This window comes from Fundulus heteroclitus, unplaced genomic scaffold, assembly GCF_011125445.2.
Source record: "Fundulus heteroclitus isolate FHET01 unplaced genomic scaffold, MU-UCD_Fhet_4.1 scaffold_72, whole genome shotgun sequence".
Lineage (NCBI taxonomy): Eukaryota > Metazoa > Chordata > Actinopteri > Cyprinodontiformes > Fundulidae > Fundulus > Fundulus heteroclitus.
In genome coordinates, this window is record NW_023397165.1 from 485,121 (window position 1) to 501,735 (window position 16,615).

A 16,615-nucleotide genomic window follows, 5' to 3' on the forward strand; every position below is an offset into this window, starting at 1 on the left:
TCTGTAGCTTATCCACAACTGAGCTGATGACATTTACATGCAGTGTCAGCAATAGCTGATGGAGGAATGTAGACTATTGACTTAATAACACTGATGAACCCTCTGGGTAAACAATATGGACAAAACCTCACTGCTAACACTGCAATATCCAGGCTGCAGGGACGAAACTTCACAGCGACATTGTCCTGGGTGCTGTTGTTCACCAGCACCACCAATCCACCACCTTTGCTCTTTCCACTCTTCTTTAAATCTCTGTCTGCTCGTATGGTCAGGAAGCTTGATAGAGAGACGCTGGAGTCAGGTATATGATCCTGCAGCCATATTTCACTGAAACACATTATACAGCATTCCCAATATTCTAGCTGGGTCTTTAAGGCTTGGAGTTCTTCAACTTTTTTCCCAAAGATCTCACTTTGCCCATAATAATCCATGGAAGAAATGGCTAATATTTCTTCGTCCTCTCTCTCTCTCTCTCCTTCTTGCTCCCTCATCCTCGACACCTCCTGTTCAGCTCATCTGAGATTTGGGGACGTAGCTCAAGTATTATTTCAGCTTTTAAGATGTTAACTAGCTGCTCCCGGTTGTATAAAAACAACTGGTTGCTATGGTTACATGTCATAACAAATGCCCCAACAAAAATCCTTCCAGCAGCGAAGCATCCAACACCGGTAGAGGAAAAACATCCAAAAAAATGTATCCACAAAAAAGGAGGAATTAAAGTTTCTTTAAAGATTTAGCAAAATAAAAACAAAGCTACTCCAACATGCAGTCACTTTGAGCAGCACACCATTCCAACTAAAACAAATAAATTGAACGATTGAAGATGAAGCCAAAGCTGAACTGAGTGTACGTAAACTTGTGACTGTAAGTGCAAAAAGCTATAAACACACATTGCATACTGCCTAGAAATTTGTATTCTAGCTTCTACCCTTATTTACAGACACAAATAACATTATTTGGTACAATGCAGCAAAAATAAGTTTGTCCTTATCTGTGTGTGTACGTGTGTGTACACCCCAGCATATCTCACCTAGCACCAAGGGATGCAGGTGTCCATTGATATTCAAGCGCAGTGTGCATGTCAGGAGCGCTTTGTCCAACGGTGCAGCACAGGAAAGACAGTGTTTGACAGTGTGTCTCAATATTTAATTATCTACAGCTGCTACAGAGCAAATGGAATAATCTGCTGGATCTGCAGACATTCTGGGCTCTCCTCCGGTGAAGAAACACATATGGAGCATTCGTATGCCCTTCATATGTTCCCTGTAAAGTGTGTACAATGAAAACATCACTGCTTTTGTTAAATCCAGCACATTCAATAAATAAAGCAGTCCATCTGGGGGAAACAGAAAAACATTGTAAATTTCACATAGTGAGATACGGAAAGGTTTGTATTTTCTGGATTTTCTTAGCTTGGTGTGATTATTAAAATGGTGGCAATTCAGGCAGAGTCCCCCATCAGCAGGGTAAACATACTTCCACTCTAGTTAGTAAGATGCTCAGGGGTATTATTTTGTCCCTCTGAAGGAACATGTATCAGAAAGTTCAAATAACCCCTCTGAGGCAAAAAAAAGGATTAAGTACAAAAAAGTGTTTTTGGCGATTGTCTTTAAATGGTAAATGGAGATTCTAGCCTGAGGTATTTTATGCCGTAGCTTACTTAAATGGATGTACAAAGGACCTGAATGGGCTTTATGATTTCTGGTAAACGTTTTCTGTTAAATATTCAGCCAGAATTGTTTAAGAGGGCTGTTGATGGCAACAAACATCATGTGGTCAATGTGGAACCTGCTGAACAAAACATTAGTGGGGCTGTATCTGTATATATTTGACCTTTTAATGGTGTTCAGGTATTGACCTGTTCTCGGCCTCCCCTGGTTCTTTTATCTGATAGTGCGGTGTTTGCATTGAAACCGTAACTATATTTTACCATATTTAATCTAAAAGGCAGAGGAATGGTTTACAGACACATCAGCGCTGATGGGCTCCTGATCGAACATGACGCAACAGCAATGAATGTGGCAAGAGCCCCGACTGATCATTTGTTAAGCATTATAAAGAAGTGTAGGTACACGCCCATGCAAGGGCTGTACGCTTCCTAACATGTCGTCAGTAAAATAATGTGTCACCACTTGGGTGCTATCTGATGACCTTGTGTCCCAGCCTTGTGTCCCAGACTGTCTAGGTGTGCATGCTGCTCCCAGGACCGATGTTCCACTCGTTCATCCCATTTCTACATTCTACTCATACGCCACATTTCTAACAATGGATAACCCTTACTATATGTTGATTAAAGAATCCATAATTCTGCTCAAAACTTTGCTATAACTGTTTTTAATATTACATAGTTTTATATTGAATTATATTTTTCTCCATCTTCTAATAAGGCCCGTGATGATTGCATGTAAACTCGTCAGAACTTTTTTTATTAACAATTATCCTAAAAGCGAGACTGGAATTATGTTCTAGTCGAAAATGTGTATATTTTGTCTGAAACAACAAAGAAAATAGACATGATCAGTGTACTAAAGAAGACAAAAGACTGAGCACTGGGGGAGAATTAAAATGAACAAATAAGAGTGACAGAAGGCATGGATTGAAACTGGTTGGTCAGCCTGGCATTGTCCTGGCACCAGTGAAAGCCTGATCCATTGAAAGCATTGTGCCAGCAGCTTAGACAGGGAGGATTATCAGACACCACTTTCAGCCTCTTAAGCAAGCCTCAACTGCAAACAGCATGGTCCAAGACAATAAGAAACAAAAGATGTTAGAGAGGAGATGAATGCAGGCATAGCGAGTTAGCTAAATGTCAGAAAGCTTTGATATTGTAAATGCAGCTTTTATGCACTTTTGCTACTGTTGTTTTTGAGTGGCTGCTGTTCATGTTCTTTTCTACAAACAAAATGGAAAGGTCAAGGGGGAATGATGAAGACGCTGAGCGGGAAGGAGGAAGACGAGGCGAACACCGGCGGGTTCCTGCCGCTGGACGGTTGTTGCTAAGCGTTTAATCTCTCATGCTTGGAGAATACAAACGATCTTGTAATCGTCCCTGACCTTGACATGAACAGCGAGGTGGCGAGGGAGCTCGGCTGTTTTGCATTTCCCACAGATGCCTTGCCGAGACACGCAGAACAATTAGCCAACTGGATAAAAAGGAATTGAGCCTGTCTTAGGCATAGCATCCGTCTTGCCTCACTTGTGTTCCCATCAGGCTAGTAACCTGGCAAACCCCCAAACCTCAGCTGCCTTTGATTTCTAATACTTAATTATGATAAAGATGTGGTCAGAGCTGCCATGTTGGGTCAGGCTGGACATTCCTGTGGGCTTTGTTGGCCTGCAATTATTGATTTTACTTTTAAATTACTATTCCAACAGTTATGCATAGTGTTATACTGTAGAGAGATAGTCATATATAATGAGAAATGTATTCAGGTAACATTCCTAGATGATTAATGCAGGTTTTCTGGATTGATCAGTTTGTCTGAACAGTCAACTAATAATTTGACTTGTCTGTAATGGACAATAAATGAAAACAGAGCAGACAGAGCCTTAAAGTAGAAATCAAAACGTTTCTGGCACTACTTCACCGACTGGCACTTCCATCTGGTGAAGACTCCAGCAACGCTTGAACTACTGGGAAATGGCTTTAGTTCCTGACTTTATTTGGCCTTCATTCGGGTCATGACCCGGGTGAAGGCCACAACCCACGGCACCTTTTAAAAAGTATTCACACCCCCTGAACTTTTATTATGTTACAGCACTGACAGGCCATGAGCTACGGCACCTTTTAAAAAGTATTCACACCCCTGAACTTTTATTATGTTACAGCATTGACAGTATTTCGTAGCCATTTCATGGGTTAAATTGAAAGTGAAATGGAATCAATACAATGCTTTTTTTTTTTCATTTTTACAGCTGAAATTTGAAAAGGTTTGCCATGTTAAGCCTGCCTGGGTCAATACACACAGAACCGACCTTTGCTGCAAGTCTTCAATGCTGTGTCTAACAGTTTTGCACATCTAGAGCGGGAAAATGGTCCTATTTGTTTTGCAGAATAGCTAAAACTCAGTTAGATTGGAGAGTGTCTGTAAGCAACATTTTAAACATAATGCTACAGATTGGTTTTGAGATCAGAACTTTGACTAGGCCATTGTAACACATTAATATGATTAAATTTAAACCATTCCATTGTACCTCTGGATTTTTGCAGGGGCTTTCTATTATCAGTAAGTCAAGTGAGAACATAAAGTAAATGCAATAAGACTTCAACTTTTTGAAGTATTATTTAATTATTGTGCATGAAAAGTCATTTAAATATGGACACATGCAGCAGCAAGTGACTTCTCTGCCTAAGGCATAGTACAGATGTTACTTATACGCAGTACTTCACCATTTGGCAAGTTTCCCATTATTGAGCATAATGATTGTGTGTTTCTCCTAACACACATACGTCTTGTAAACATGTGGAAGTTGATCATTCTCCGGATCTGCTTGCAGATTGGCAAAGTGTTTGCACAAAGCAGTTTTGGTAAACTAGAACTGAATTAGTCACTCAAACCACCCCTTAAACTGAAGAGAATTACTAAGAAAACTTAAAGCAAAAGGCAGATAATTGATGCAAAGTCCAAATTCAACAAAAGGCTGCATGTTGAGGGCATTCCACTGGATGGTGAACCTCTGACCCTGTCTCAAGTCTAGGATCCTGTGAAAGGTTTTCGTCCAGGATTGTTTTGTATCTAGCTCCATCCATCTTCCTATCCACTATGACATGCTTCATTGGCCGTACCTAAATAAAGCTGCCCAGCAGCATGCTACTGCAGCCGCCAGATTTTACCATAAGGATGGTATTAAGGGCAATGTGGAGTGTTTACCCCTGCACATGCCCTGTTTACCACAACGCATGTTCACCACCACACATGGCGTTTTGCACACATGCACAAAAACTTTGATTTTGGCAATCCTTTTTCTATATATGGTAAGACTTCCTTTACTTTATTTACCGTTTTCTTAATTCCACTTATAGAAAGGCCATTTCTGTGGAGGGCATTACTTATAGTAGTCTTGTGGACAGATTTGCTGACCTCTGCAGCTCCTGGAGTGTTACCTTGAGCCTCTTGGCTGCTTTTCTGGGTAGTTCTCTACTTGTCAGTTTAGGTAGATGGCTAAATTTTAGACTTATTTAAATAAATTGAAAACTATGTATCCTTTTCATTTTTCCGGCACAGTTATGCACTACATTTTTAATGTGACATGACATCTTTTCATATAAAATAAAACAAATACATTGAAATACACTGTATTGTGATAAGATTTAAAAGGTTTAAGGGGAAGGAGTATTTTGCCAGATGCTGTATTCTTGCCTGCCTTCAGTCACCTCAAAGACTGAAGGAGAGGTAGGGGCGTAAAATGTGTGTGCTGCCATTGACCTCTGTGCACCAACCCTGAAATCGCCTTCATGCAATTACTATACTTTTGTCCTCCAATGGCAGCACATTATCTCTGTTATTTAATATGCTGAGAGTAGAGATATGATTATACTTAAGGCAAATTCAATTTCTGTTTTCAGCAGTTTGAATATAAGGGCACAGCTTGAGCTTTTTCATGTTTAGCCAATATGCTTTTTGCCATTATTGCACAGAGGGATAATAGAGCTAGCTCGTTCCCAGCATCTTAACCGACTCATTCTCAAAACAGGATGAGCACAGCGCCCACAAAGCCCCTCTGGGAGGTATGTTTATTCCTCTGAAACAGTTGAGCACTGCTTCTAGTGTCTCCAACAACAATAAAATGTTACAGGCAGTGATATCAGAGTTACTTGCACACATTAGCTTTTTTAAATCTAAAACTGTAGTTGTATTTACACCATTTTCTAAAGCAGATGGTTTTTGTGTGTGCCGTTTGCTTGACACTAACAAAGTTTATGTCTTGCGATTTGTTTGCTGAAATTGCTGCAGCCGGCGGTTTTATCTATCTCCTTTATGTTTGCTCTGGTTTCTAAAAAAGCTAAGTTTGTTAACATCAAAGGTAAAAAGAGTGACAGAGAGAAGTGCTTGAAATGTTAAAAGGAAATACAGAAATAAAACTAAATGGGGTCAGTTTTAGAGTAGATTGCTTTGACTTCACTGCTTGAGTCTAATGTTTAATCTCAAAATAGTACATTTCAAAGGATTAGACCCTTATTACATGCCTCTAGAGGGCAGTATTTTTAGCCATGGCTTGATATTTAAGTATTTAATTCCAAATTGGTGAGTATTTTAATATTTATCAATACTAATTGTGACACCAAAACAGAGAAAAAATATGTCTAGTATTAGAAAAGCACAAATGATTATTAAATTTAGCAAACTTTGACGTTCGGGGTGAGATTCTTTCCAGTTTGTCCATAACCTTTTCAAAGAGTGATTGTGTGATCTCATTACTGTTAAAGTATTTTTTTAGATTTGCTAGTTAAGCACTATAAATATTTACCAAACAAATATATATGATTTTGAAAACCAGTTGGGGTTTTGGATTACAGCTACTTGATAGTGAAAATTTAATTTCTCGGAATATTAGAATTTTTCCAAAAACCAATTGGCAACATTTATTTTAATCAGACATGTTATGTTATGGCCAACACAATAATTTTTTTTAAAAAAGCTTTCAACCTATCCAACACTCTTCACAAAGATAGTGGGCCTGTGTGTTCTGTTTAAAGAGCTGAATCCAAGTTTATTACTGGAAAACTGAGTGGAAGGAAAATTGTTGTATAAAAAGTTTGCAGAAGTAACAGGAATAACAACAACCTTGAGAAAATTGTAAAGCAAACTTATTAAAGAGTGTGAGAGATTCAGAATTAGCGATTAAAAGTTAGCTAGGAACCACTAAGCAGGCCCGAAATCTGGGTGTGGTAATGGACTCAGACCTGCACCTCCGCAAGCATCTAAACACAAAAGTCCTTACACTGGCTGTATCTCAGAGAATAAACTTTAAAATACTTCTATTAGTCTATAAATCACTGAATGGCTTAGCACCTAAATAAATCGCAGACTTGTTATCAGTGTATCAACCCTCCAGACCACTAAGGTCTTCTGGCTCCAGCTCTACTCTGCATACCTAGAACCAGAACCAAAGACGGAGAAGCAGCATTTAATTCCTATGCTTATCTGGAACAAACTTCCAGAGGACTATAAAGTGCTGAAAGCCTGAGTTCCTTTAAATCAAGATTAAAAACACATTTGTTTTGGACTGCCTTCGACTGTTCTAATCAAAGGCGTGAAAGGCTGTTAACTGGAACATCATTAGTCCAACTGTTTTTTTTTTAATCATTCATATTTGCTTTCAGTTTCCATTTTCCTACATTTTATTTTGTTTACATTTTATTCCAACTTGCTCTTATTCAGTTTTTATTTTCCTATGCTTTAATCATGTAAAGCACCTTGCGTTCTCCTTGTACTGAAGTGTGCTATACAAATAAATTTGCCTTGTCTTCTAATATTAAATATATAACAAATATTTTGAGTATAGTCACAATATAATATAGTAATGTTATCATTTTCAAAGTAACTAAATTTAGAGTTTTCAATAGCTTGATAAAAATGACTTTCTCTGTGTGGATTTAGATTGTATGAGTTTTACTTTTTGAATAAACTTTCTGGAGATATTCCAATTTATTGAGATGGACCTGCAGTGAGCTGCGTTGGGAGAGTAGGACGAGGTGATGAAGGCACTGAGCAGCAGATGCTTGCGTGTGAGCTCTAGTTATGAAAATGATAATTATCGTTTTACTTTTGTTCTTGTTTAACTGACCAGATATATGTGGTTGTTGAAGTTGGAAAAACGAAGCAAAATTGTGATATTTGCTTACATTTTGAGCTCACCAACAGTAGATGTTCATGTATGAATATCCTTGTTGTGCTTGACTGTGTAAACGACTGCAGAGAGCATTAATAAGGACATCTAACAGTTGGTAAGCAAATGATTTAAAAAAAAGTATTTTCTTGTTAACGCACCGTTCCACTGCAGTAAGCTTTGGAGGCGTATGGCTTTAGTCTGTGGCTCTTCTTTTTTTCAAGGTACAAATCCCCCTACAGCACTCGAACTTCACATACTTCCGTCTTTTACTGATAAGGAAAATACACTGAACTTGTAACCAAGGTGGTTTGAATTCTTGTTAATTTTCTACACATAACTGCCACAGGTCAATATATATTCAGGCAATGTTTAATGAGCTATACAAGACTACAGCAAAACATTCCTGGCCTGTATTTCCTTCTAAAAATGTATGGATAAACCCATTTTTGAGCTTTCAAAAGTGTGTGTTTTACATGAGTTGCCACCATTCAACACATTCTCAGTTTATATATAGGTCATTACATTTTTCTGCTGACTGATAACTTCTCAGCTTGTAGCCACAATGTCCTGTACTCTTTTCTTCCAGATCATTCTGACGCAGAAGAAGACCCGTGTCGCAGGACCTACTGCGGACGAGGCCGGCAGTGTGTGCTGATGGCAGAAACCGGCCGTGCGGAGTGCGTTTGCCAGGAAAAATGCCGGCCCTCGTTTGTGCCCGTGTGTGGCTCGGACGGCAGGTTTTATGAGAACCACTGCGAGGTTTACCGCACCGCCTGCCTGGAGAGGAGACGGATCTACGTGGTACACAGCAAAGACTGCTTCTTCAAAGGTCAGTCTTTCCGTTCTTACACTGGCACAGCTGAGGGCTGCTGCACAAGAGATACAAAATCGTTGAATTGATACTGGAAGGTATTAGAAACGTAAGACTTGGTCTGGGTATAATTTTGTTATTAGAAATATTAAATGAAAAGTTTATTTTAGATTGCAAACACTGCACACGGTTGTGAAAAAATAGAAATGTTCCCCTTAAACTTTGATGTCAAACAGCATGTTGCTCTGACCATACCAGCATACCCACCAATTAATCAAGTCATTTTTGGGTGTGGAGTTTTTTGTTTCTACGTTCTCCTTTATGTATTACGCTATTAGTTGTTGTTGTTTTTTTAGGTTTCAAATTCAGTGTTACGGAACATTGGACTCTGTAACACAATGACTCATATTTGATCTTGTCCATCAATGGTTTTAACTCTGATTTATATATTGAAATTGGATAAATTATCCTTGTCATTTTATAAGTACAAACGTAAAAATAAATGTAACATGTTCTCCTATTTCAATATTGTTTGTCAAGTCCGTGTAGCCTAAACCTTTTAAAATCATCTCGTCTTGAATAAACGTTAAAAAAAGGAAAGTTGAAGCTATAGTTATTTTTAAGAGCTTGGTTCCATGTCAGCACAACTTAGAAAAAACACAGATGCGTACATACAGAGCTGGCAGCACTTTTTGTCATGTCACATTAAGGAGGGAAGCGTTCCTGGCAGACACCACCATGCATATCTAATCCACATTTGGGATGTTCAGTAGGCACATTAAGCTTAAACTTGATGTCTGAATGCAAACCAGCGGGAGATGGAAAACATTGGAATAAGTCAGATGTCATGGGCATCGTATTTGTGTGTGTGTGTGTGTGTGTGTGTGTGTGTGTGTGTGTGTGTGTGTGTGTGTGTGTGTGTGTGTGTGAATTGCATGTAATTATTGCAGTTGATTTACAAAAGCATCATTGGTGTCCATGGTTCAGATTTGGTGCTTAAGTGGTTTTCACAATCACAGTTTGCGTTGGCGTAAACAGCTCAGGAAATGCAAAGTTGGTGTATTTGAGTGTTGGATCAGAGACCATATATCAAGGGCTGAGTTTCAGGCTCGACTTGTTACTGATCTATTTGCAGCTGCAGAGCAGCACACGCTGAGTCCCCTTAAAATCTGCATTTTGTAATAGAAGCTCCATTTAGTTAGCATTTTTGTCAGCTCATTTTTATCACACACGTTTAATTTGAACTTTTGAAAATTTTAACCTCATTCTTAGAGCAAGAATCTCTAAGCCTAAAAAGTAGATGCCATAGGCCCTTAAAGCTACATTGTAAAAAAAAAACTTTTTTCATGGTTTTATGGTTTTTGGAGGGTAGATTTACTTTCAAATGTGATAAGCTTAAAAGCTCAGCTGTGAAAGCCTATTTCCTTCAGCTCAGGGCCATGACCAAAGTCACAGTGTCAAATGTGGCAAGTAGTCATGCAGACTTTCGTTTCATCATTTTTGGCTTTTTGTGATTCACCCTATACTGCCAACAAATCCAAGTTCCCTTTGATAAAAGTAAGAGTAATACATTTCTCTGGTGCTGGTTTCTTTGGACTTCTTTGGATTCCCACCGAAAGAGTTAATTTCTGAATTTGTTAAAGGACGAAGCTTGGAATAATTTCACACATTTTTGACTGTTGATCTGTTACAGAACAACAAAGCTAAATTATTGCTCCAGATAAAAGCTGAACACTGTAGTGTAGGAGACATTTTTCAATCCAATTCATCCAAAAAGATTTATGCAATATAGTGCCATGTAAACATACTCTAGAATCTGGAGTATTTATTGTCATTATGTAGCCATAAAGAAATTTTGATGAAACACTGTCTTAGCATTGATACATAAACCACAGACATATCAAGACATGTTGAATGCGCCACCAATGCCTCTGAGAAGCTGAAAACCTGTAGGTAGTCCTTAGCATCTGATAAGATTTAAATGTTTGAGTTAAAACATGCGGATATTAGTCACTTATACAGACGGTGCAATTTACTGTGCAATTGCATGAATGTATCAGACAAACATTTGCCGAGAAGTTAAAATGTGTGCAAATAGTCAGTGGCAGAAATTCAAATGTTTAAGTTGATTGATGTTCAAGTCAAAAGACAGCAATCAGTTTACAGGACAATGTAAAACACTAGCCAATCACCTGCGTGTACCAGACAAAGTCTCCTGGAGACATGCTACTTTTATTTAATCAGACAAGCATTTAGGAAAAAATAAACGTACAAGTAATGACAGCGTTGGGGTCACCACCCTCAGTGTTGGTACAGATGTCTTTTTGAAAATCAGTTTGTTCGAAAACCCCGACTTGAATTTGCTTCACTAAATATGGCTGAACATAGGAACATAACACAGTCTTGCATTAGAATGCGGTGACGTTGGTTTTAGGTTGGATATTGAATATTTGCCCTCTGCAGCACGGATATCCAATATCCAACCTAAAACTAACTTCACCCTGGTTCGACTTATAATTGTGTGGTACGTCCCCATAAATGAACTTCAGGCACTCTGATTGTCTCTTCCTCCAGGAGGAAGTGGAAACTGCCATTCGTTTATGAGCAGCCTTGGACATAACAGCTCCCCTTTTTAGTAGCCATCCTCTGCTCGAGTGGAGCAGTCAGACATGCTAGCGCGGCTCGACGTTAAATGAGCCGGCTGGTATCAGCTTGGATGAGGAGGGGAGAAGAAGGGGGAAGGCTGTTTGCTTGATGGTGTGCTCTGATTGGGGAATCTGAATTACGTAGAAAGATAGCCTGCACATAAAGATAAAATGTTTTCTGATCTGTTTTTGAGCAAAGAACCAAAGGTGACCACCCATGAGCAGATCCTTTAGGAGCCACTCTTGCCATTCACATGGCCACATCAGTGCACAACAAACTATACTATACACCCAGAACCACAGAAAAAGGAAATTTGTTGTCATGGTTCCTTTAATCACTGTTCATAAGAGGACAGCTTTATTAGAAGCCATATTAGAATCCTAACCTTTTGTTTTTACTTTTGGAGTACCGACTTCTCCAACTGTGTTAGCTAGAACACTGTTAACTTGGATGTTATGCCATTACCGTCTCCTAGTTTCAAATCAGACCTAATGCCAGTAAAAAATTGAGAGCACCTGTGAACATCAATTTTCTTGTTGCCACCAATCAGTCTGACAAGACGAGTTTAAAAAGATGGGACACATTTTTCACTCTCTAGAAATGCAGAGCTGGTAGAAAGATACAGCAAAAGCTGACAAAGTAAGTTTAATTTAGGTCTTAATTTAATTAAGTTTAATAGTAATGGCTAACTTATGGTGAGCAGACAATATTGCTGTTACTGTGTTTGGCAATCTGCTCTTTCCCGTTTGCTGTCTTTACTGAATAATCATGTAACATCAGACGTTTTTATGAGCTTCAAAGAAAAATTTGATTTGATTCTAGGAGAGGGGTCTGACACTCTCGGTTTCATATGTTTTATAAAAATCTGTATTTTATTTACTTTATCCTGAGGCAATAGGGGCGATATGACACGATGTTATGCTTCAAACTACAGTAGCTCCTGTTGGGGCAAACATAGCTGCTGAGGTGAAGAAATTTAGCTCTCTATCTCATGGTAACCAAATATTCCCTTTGAAGTAGAATATCTGACTTGGTAGGATTTTTGTTTTTGTGCATTTTGCAAAGGATTTGTGACGGCAGAGAAGAGAAGATGACAATAAACGCCTGGCTTGATGGCGCTCTTTGTTCAGTCCTGCTGTTGGCTCCTTTGTGTTCAATCTCTTTGCACAATAATTTATTGTGATTCTTCAGTGCAAATTATAATATAAATTACTCTACACACAAAATTGATACAGTAGCAACAAAAGCAAAATAGAGTCAAAATAGGATAACATGATTTTGTTATTCCTCAGTTGCAGTAGCACAATTTTGTTTTTCTGCACAACTTTTAGGATTATTCTGAGCTCTTCCAAGTTTTCAGCATTACAAAGACTACAGAAGGCAGAAGAACAATAAATGACTTAACAAAGAGATTACTTTGCTTTCTAAATGAAAGGTAATAAAGGTGTCCAACATTAAATGGTTAAAATAGGTGTGCCCTGTCCACTTTTGACTCCCTTTCCACCAGAATTAGAATACATTTCAATAGGCTGTGTTCCACAAAGTACTGTTTTTTACATGAACATCCTAGGTTTTCTCGATATTTTTATCCATCTATATTCAGGACAGATTTAGTAACTTTAACAAGAGCTGTATTATATTGTGATTATTAATTAAAATGACAACAGACCTTGTTACATCAGGCAATAAATAAAAATTATATAAAAAAAGTTCTATCATGAAATAATGATAAACAATACACAGTGTTGAAATGGCCTCAATAAGCTATAATTATTTGTGTTATTTCTCAGTTATTCATAAGTTAAATTCTGTTTTCGTGCACCACTTTTGGATCATTCTGAGCTGTTTGAGGTTTTGGGCATCACAAAGACTTACGAGCACTTCAGAATGTGCAAGAAAACATTTATGGTTTACCTCAGAGGTAAGTTTGCCATATGAAATAAAGTAAATTAGTGAAGTTATCCAACATTAAATGGATGAAACGTATGCAAACTGTCAGTTTGTGACCAGCAAAAACAACATTACTATAACTTCTGATAGATTTACTGTAATACTGTTTAAGTGTTTAGGAGAAAAGAGTCAGTGACATAAACTAAATGTCTCTTATCTTGTGATTTTTGTCTCTTTAAAAAATTATAAATTGCAGCATATGCATGACATGAATGATTAAAGCCAATGTGACACTATCGCGTATCTACTTTTTGTCTCATCGGCACAGAAAGCTAGGTTGCCTGGGGATAATATATCTTCTGCATCACGTTACAACACAACTGACTCTGTAGCTTTCACAATTTGTTCTTCACATCAGCCACGCTGCCATGGATTGTATTGGACATGCCAGTGTACTCCTCCATTACTGGCACAGCCCTGACACGCCATGTATACCGTGTGCTACTGCTACAGAGATTGTAGCAATGACCTAATAATGACATTACTTAAGCTCGAACTTCACAATGCAGACGTTGTACCTTCCTCAGGATGATTGATGCCTGAAACTGAACGCGACCTTGACATCATAACGTACTTTTTGGTTTATTCAGTAAAATGTTATCTGTCTACTTGTGGACACTCAGACACTGAAATTTCATTCCTAGACTGCGATTTGATCCAAGGTTCTGTCCCGTGATCTGGTATCATCTCTATACCCCTACTTGAACAGATTTACTGTCAATTCAAGATTTAGTTTTTTATTTTAAGGTGACTTTGAGGGTTGGAAGAACATGCCTAGAAAATATATTACTATTATTATTACTCCTCAAAATTTTCAGCTCTGTAAAGACTTTACAAAAACCATAAATGGCTTCATAAAGAAATAAGGTTGCCTAAAATACAGACAATTAAGTTACTTGACATCAAATGACCTAAGTAGGAAAACATTTTCCGTGTTTGATTTTGGCACATTTTACTTTTTCAACAAAATTAGTGTAACTTAGCAGCTTTACCCACAACAAATAGACCCCCCCCCCCCAAGTACCAAAACTCTCTAGGTTGTTGTTGCATTATTATTAATCTACCTTTTTCAAATGGGATTTAACAAATAAGAAAGTCGAGCTGAAGGCTGCAGTAGTATAGCTCCAGTTTGTTCAAATAAAACCCCAGTTTCAGTGTAGAACCTACTAAAGGGATGTAATGTAATAACTCTGATTTACACATTTAAAAAATCTCATTACGTTTAGCAATCAGGGACTGGTTTGTAAAAATTAGTATCACAATCACAGATGTTTTTTGTCTCTTCTCATGTGGCGAGTCCTGGGCAACGAGTTGCCCCTCTTCTCATCCTGCCTTTGATTACAACCCCTTCCCTCTGAAGGGGTTGAATAAGAACTAACACAGCTGATTAATAGCTTTCATCATCCTGATGAATAGGAGGCTTCTAGCAAAGGCAGTCCAAAGAGACTTCCGTTTCCATCAGGTTGTTTAGGGCACTCGGCAAGGGGGTCTTTAGTGCATCCAGGTATAAGCGCTTCATCAGTGATGAGTATCTCACAAGTGACACTCTGCTGGGGACCTACTGACCTTGTGATCTGATCAGGGACGCTCGGGGGATAAATTAGAGCACCGTCTCAGAGGGTTATGATGAGATGTGTTTCATTTAAAGCAGGAAAGTTATTTATCAAACCAGGATCCATTAGTCAAGGGATTGATATACATTTCTCCTTAAAAAAAGGCTAATGCACTGCTTTTATCTTCATCTACATGTCATTCCCATTTTTCCCATAAGCGGTATTGTGTATAGTTTATTGGTAAATCTAGCTTTATTTTAATTTAGAACCAATTTAAACTGTTATCTTTGAGTTTGGATCTAGATAGTACACGTCCCAGTCCCCACTGCTGTAAGCCGCTTCTTTAGTCTGACACAGCTTCGGTTGTGAAGTGAACCATTGTTTATTGCTGTTGTATGTGCAAAAGGTCTTGGCCTGCACATGTATTTCCTGACAAAAACTGATGCGTGATGTCAGTTTCAGCAAGCTCGTTCAGATTAGCGACTACAGCCTGAAAAACACTCCAGTCTGGGCAGTCAAAGCAGGCCTTTAACATCTGGATCCTAACCATCCTGAATACAGTTTAGACTGAAATGCATTCTGTTCATGCCGGGTGAGTCAAATAGAGGTAGAGTGTAATAAGCATTGGCTTCTTGCTGCTCCTTTTTGAACTGAATGTTTTATTTTATGTTCGGTTATTATTCATTCATAACTGTGACTAGCCTGCTAAGTTTAAAATAATTTCTTAACATTACACTTGTATGAAAAATGAATGAATATTTAAAGTTGGTCAAAAACGTGCTGGACAAAAATAATAGCCTTGACGTTTTGTTAAAGCTGGAGCCGGATTTCCAAAAGCATCACCTGTACTAGGCTTTTGATTAAAAAAAAAAAAACGCTCTCTCGTCTAATCCTTTTTAGCTACCCATCATCTACATATCCTATGTTTGCCTATTTTAAAGGTTAAAGGTGTCTCAACCCATCAGATTGCTCTTTATGTGGCAGCTGTAGTTACTGCATCAGCCAGGAGTGCTGTCCCTCTTCACTTTGCTCTCAGCTGTCTTTGGCTGTGGTGCCCCACCACCGTCCATCTTCTTCCTCACTAACCTTCTGCCTCCTCTTGTGACTGCAGCCATTAACTCACACAAACCCAGCGCTTACGAGGAGGATTGACTTTTGACACAGGTTCAGGCTCTGCAACTTCAGCTGTGTGCAGGATAGTGTACCAGCAGGTTTTCTGTTTCTGCCTGCACTGCTAGTGTCTCTTCTGGTGTTTGGGTGACACAATGTCAAAATATTTTGTAGACAAAAATGTTTTGTGCCGTTTCATGTTTTATTACTTTTAAGCTGAAAAGATTTATTCTCCATTTTAACAAATTAAATGCTTAAATAAAAGGTGTTTAGCAGAATTGTTGACTTGTTCTGGTCACGAATGCTTTGATCAGAGCAGCTATCCAACTCTGTTAGGCTAACATGACTATACGGCCAGGTTGAACTACCAGGTCTAACATGTCCACTTGGACTCAAAAAACTTTCTAGACTTTCCCTGACAGCCCTTTATTTGTTACAGTGTGCTTATTAATGAGCCCCCCAACCAGCAGCTCCTTCTTTTTCTGTTGTCCCCCCCAACAGCTTCCTCCTCATTTTCTTCCCCCGGCAGTCACGTGAGTCCTCCCTCATTAGGTAAATTTCTTCCCCATGGAGCTGTTACTTTAGATGCATTTGCTGTTTGAAATGGATGCCCTGCCCCAGATAGAGATGTTCCCCTGGCCCGGTTCTGGTCCCTTGTCTCATAAACATCAGTGTTCCCAATGAAATGAGGAGCTTTCTTTTGACCATGGAC

The 16,615-nt window shown here is 38.6% G+C and overlaps 1 protein-coding gene across 1 annotated transcript in view; it reads left to right on the top strand.

The window, feature by feature from the left end:
• The first annotated feature begins 2,922 nt into the window (after positions 1–2,922).
• The window catches only part of fstl4 (follistatin-like 4), a 150,490-nt gene continuing 136,797 nt past the window's right edge, over positions 2,923–16,615 (top strand). The window contains exons 1-2 of the mRNA XM_036134026.1: positions 2,923–2,989; positions 8,420–8,662. Coding sequence (XP_035989919.1) covers positions 2,923–2,989; positions 8,420–8,662 — 310 coding nt within the window. The remainder of the gene's footprint in view (positions 2,990–8,419; positions 8,663–16,615) is intronic.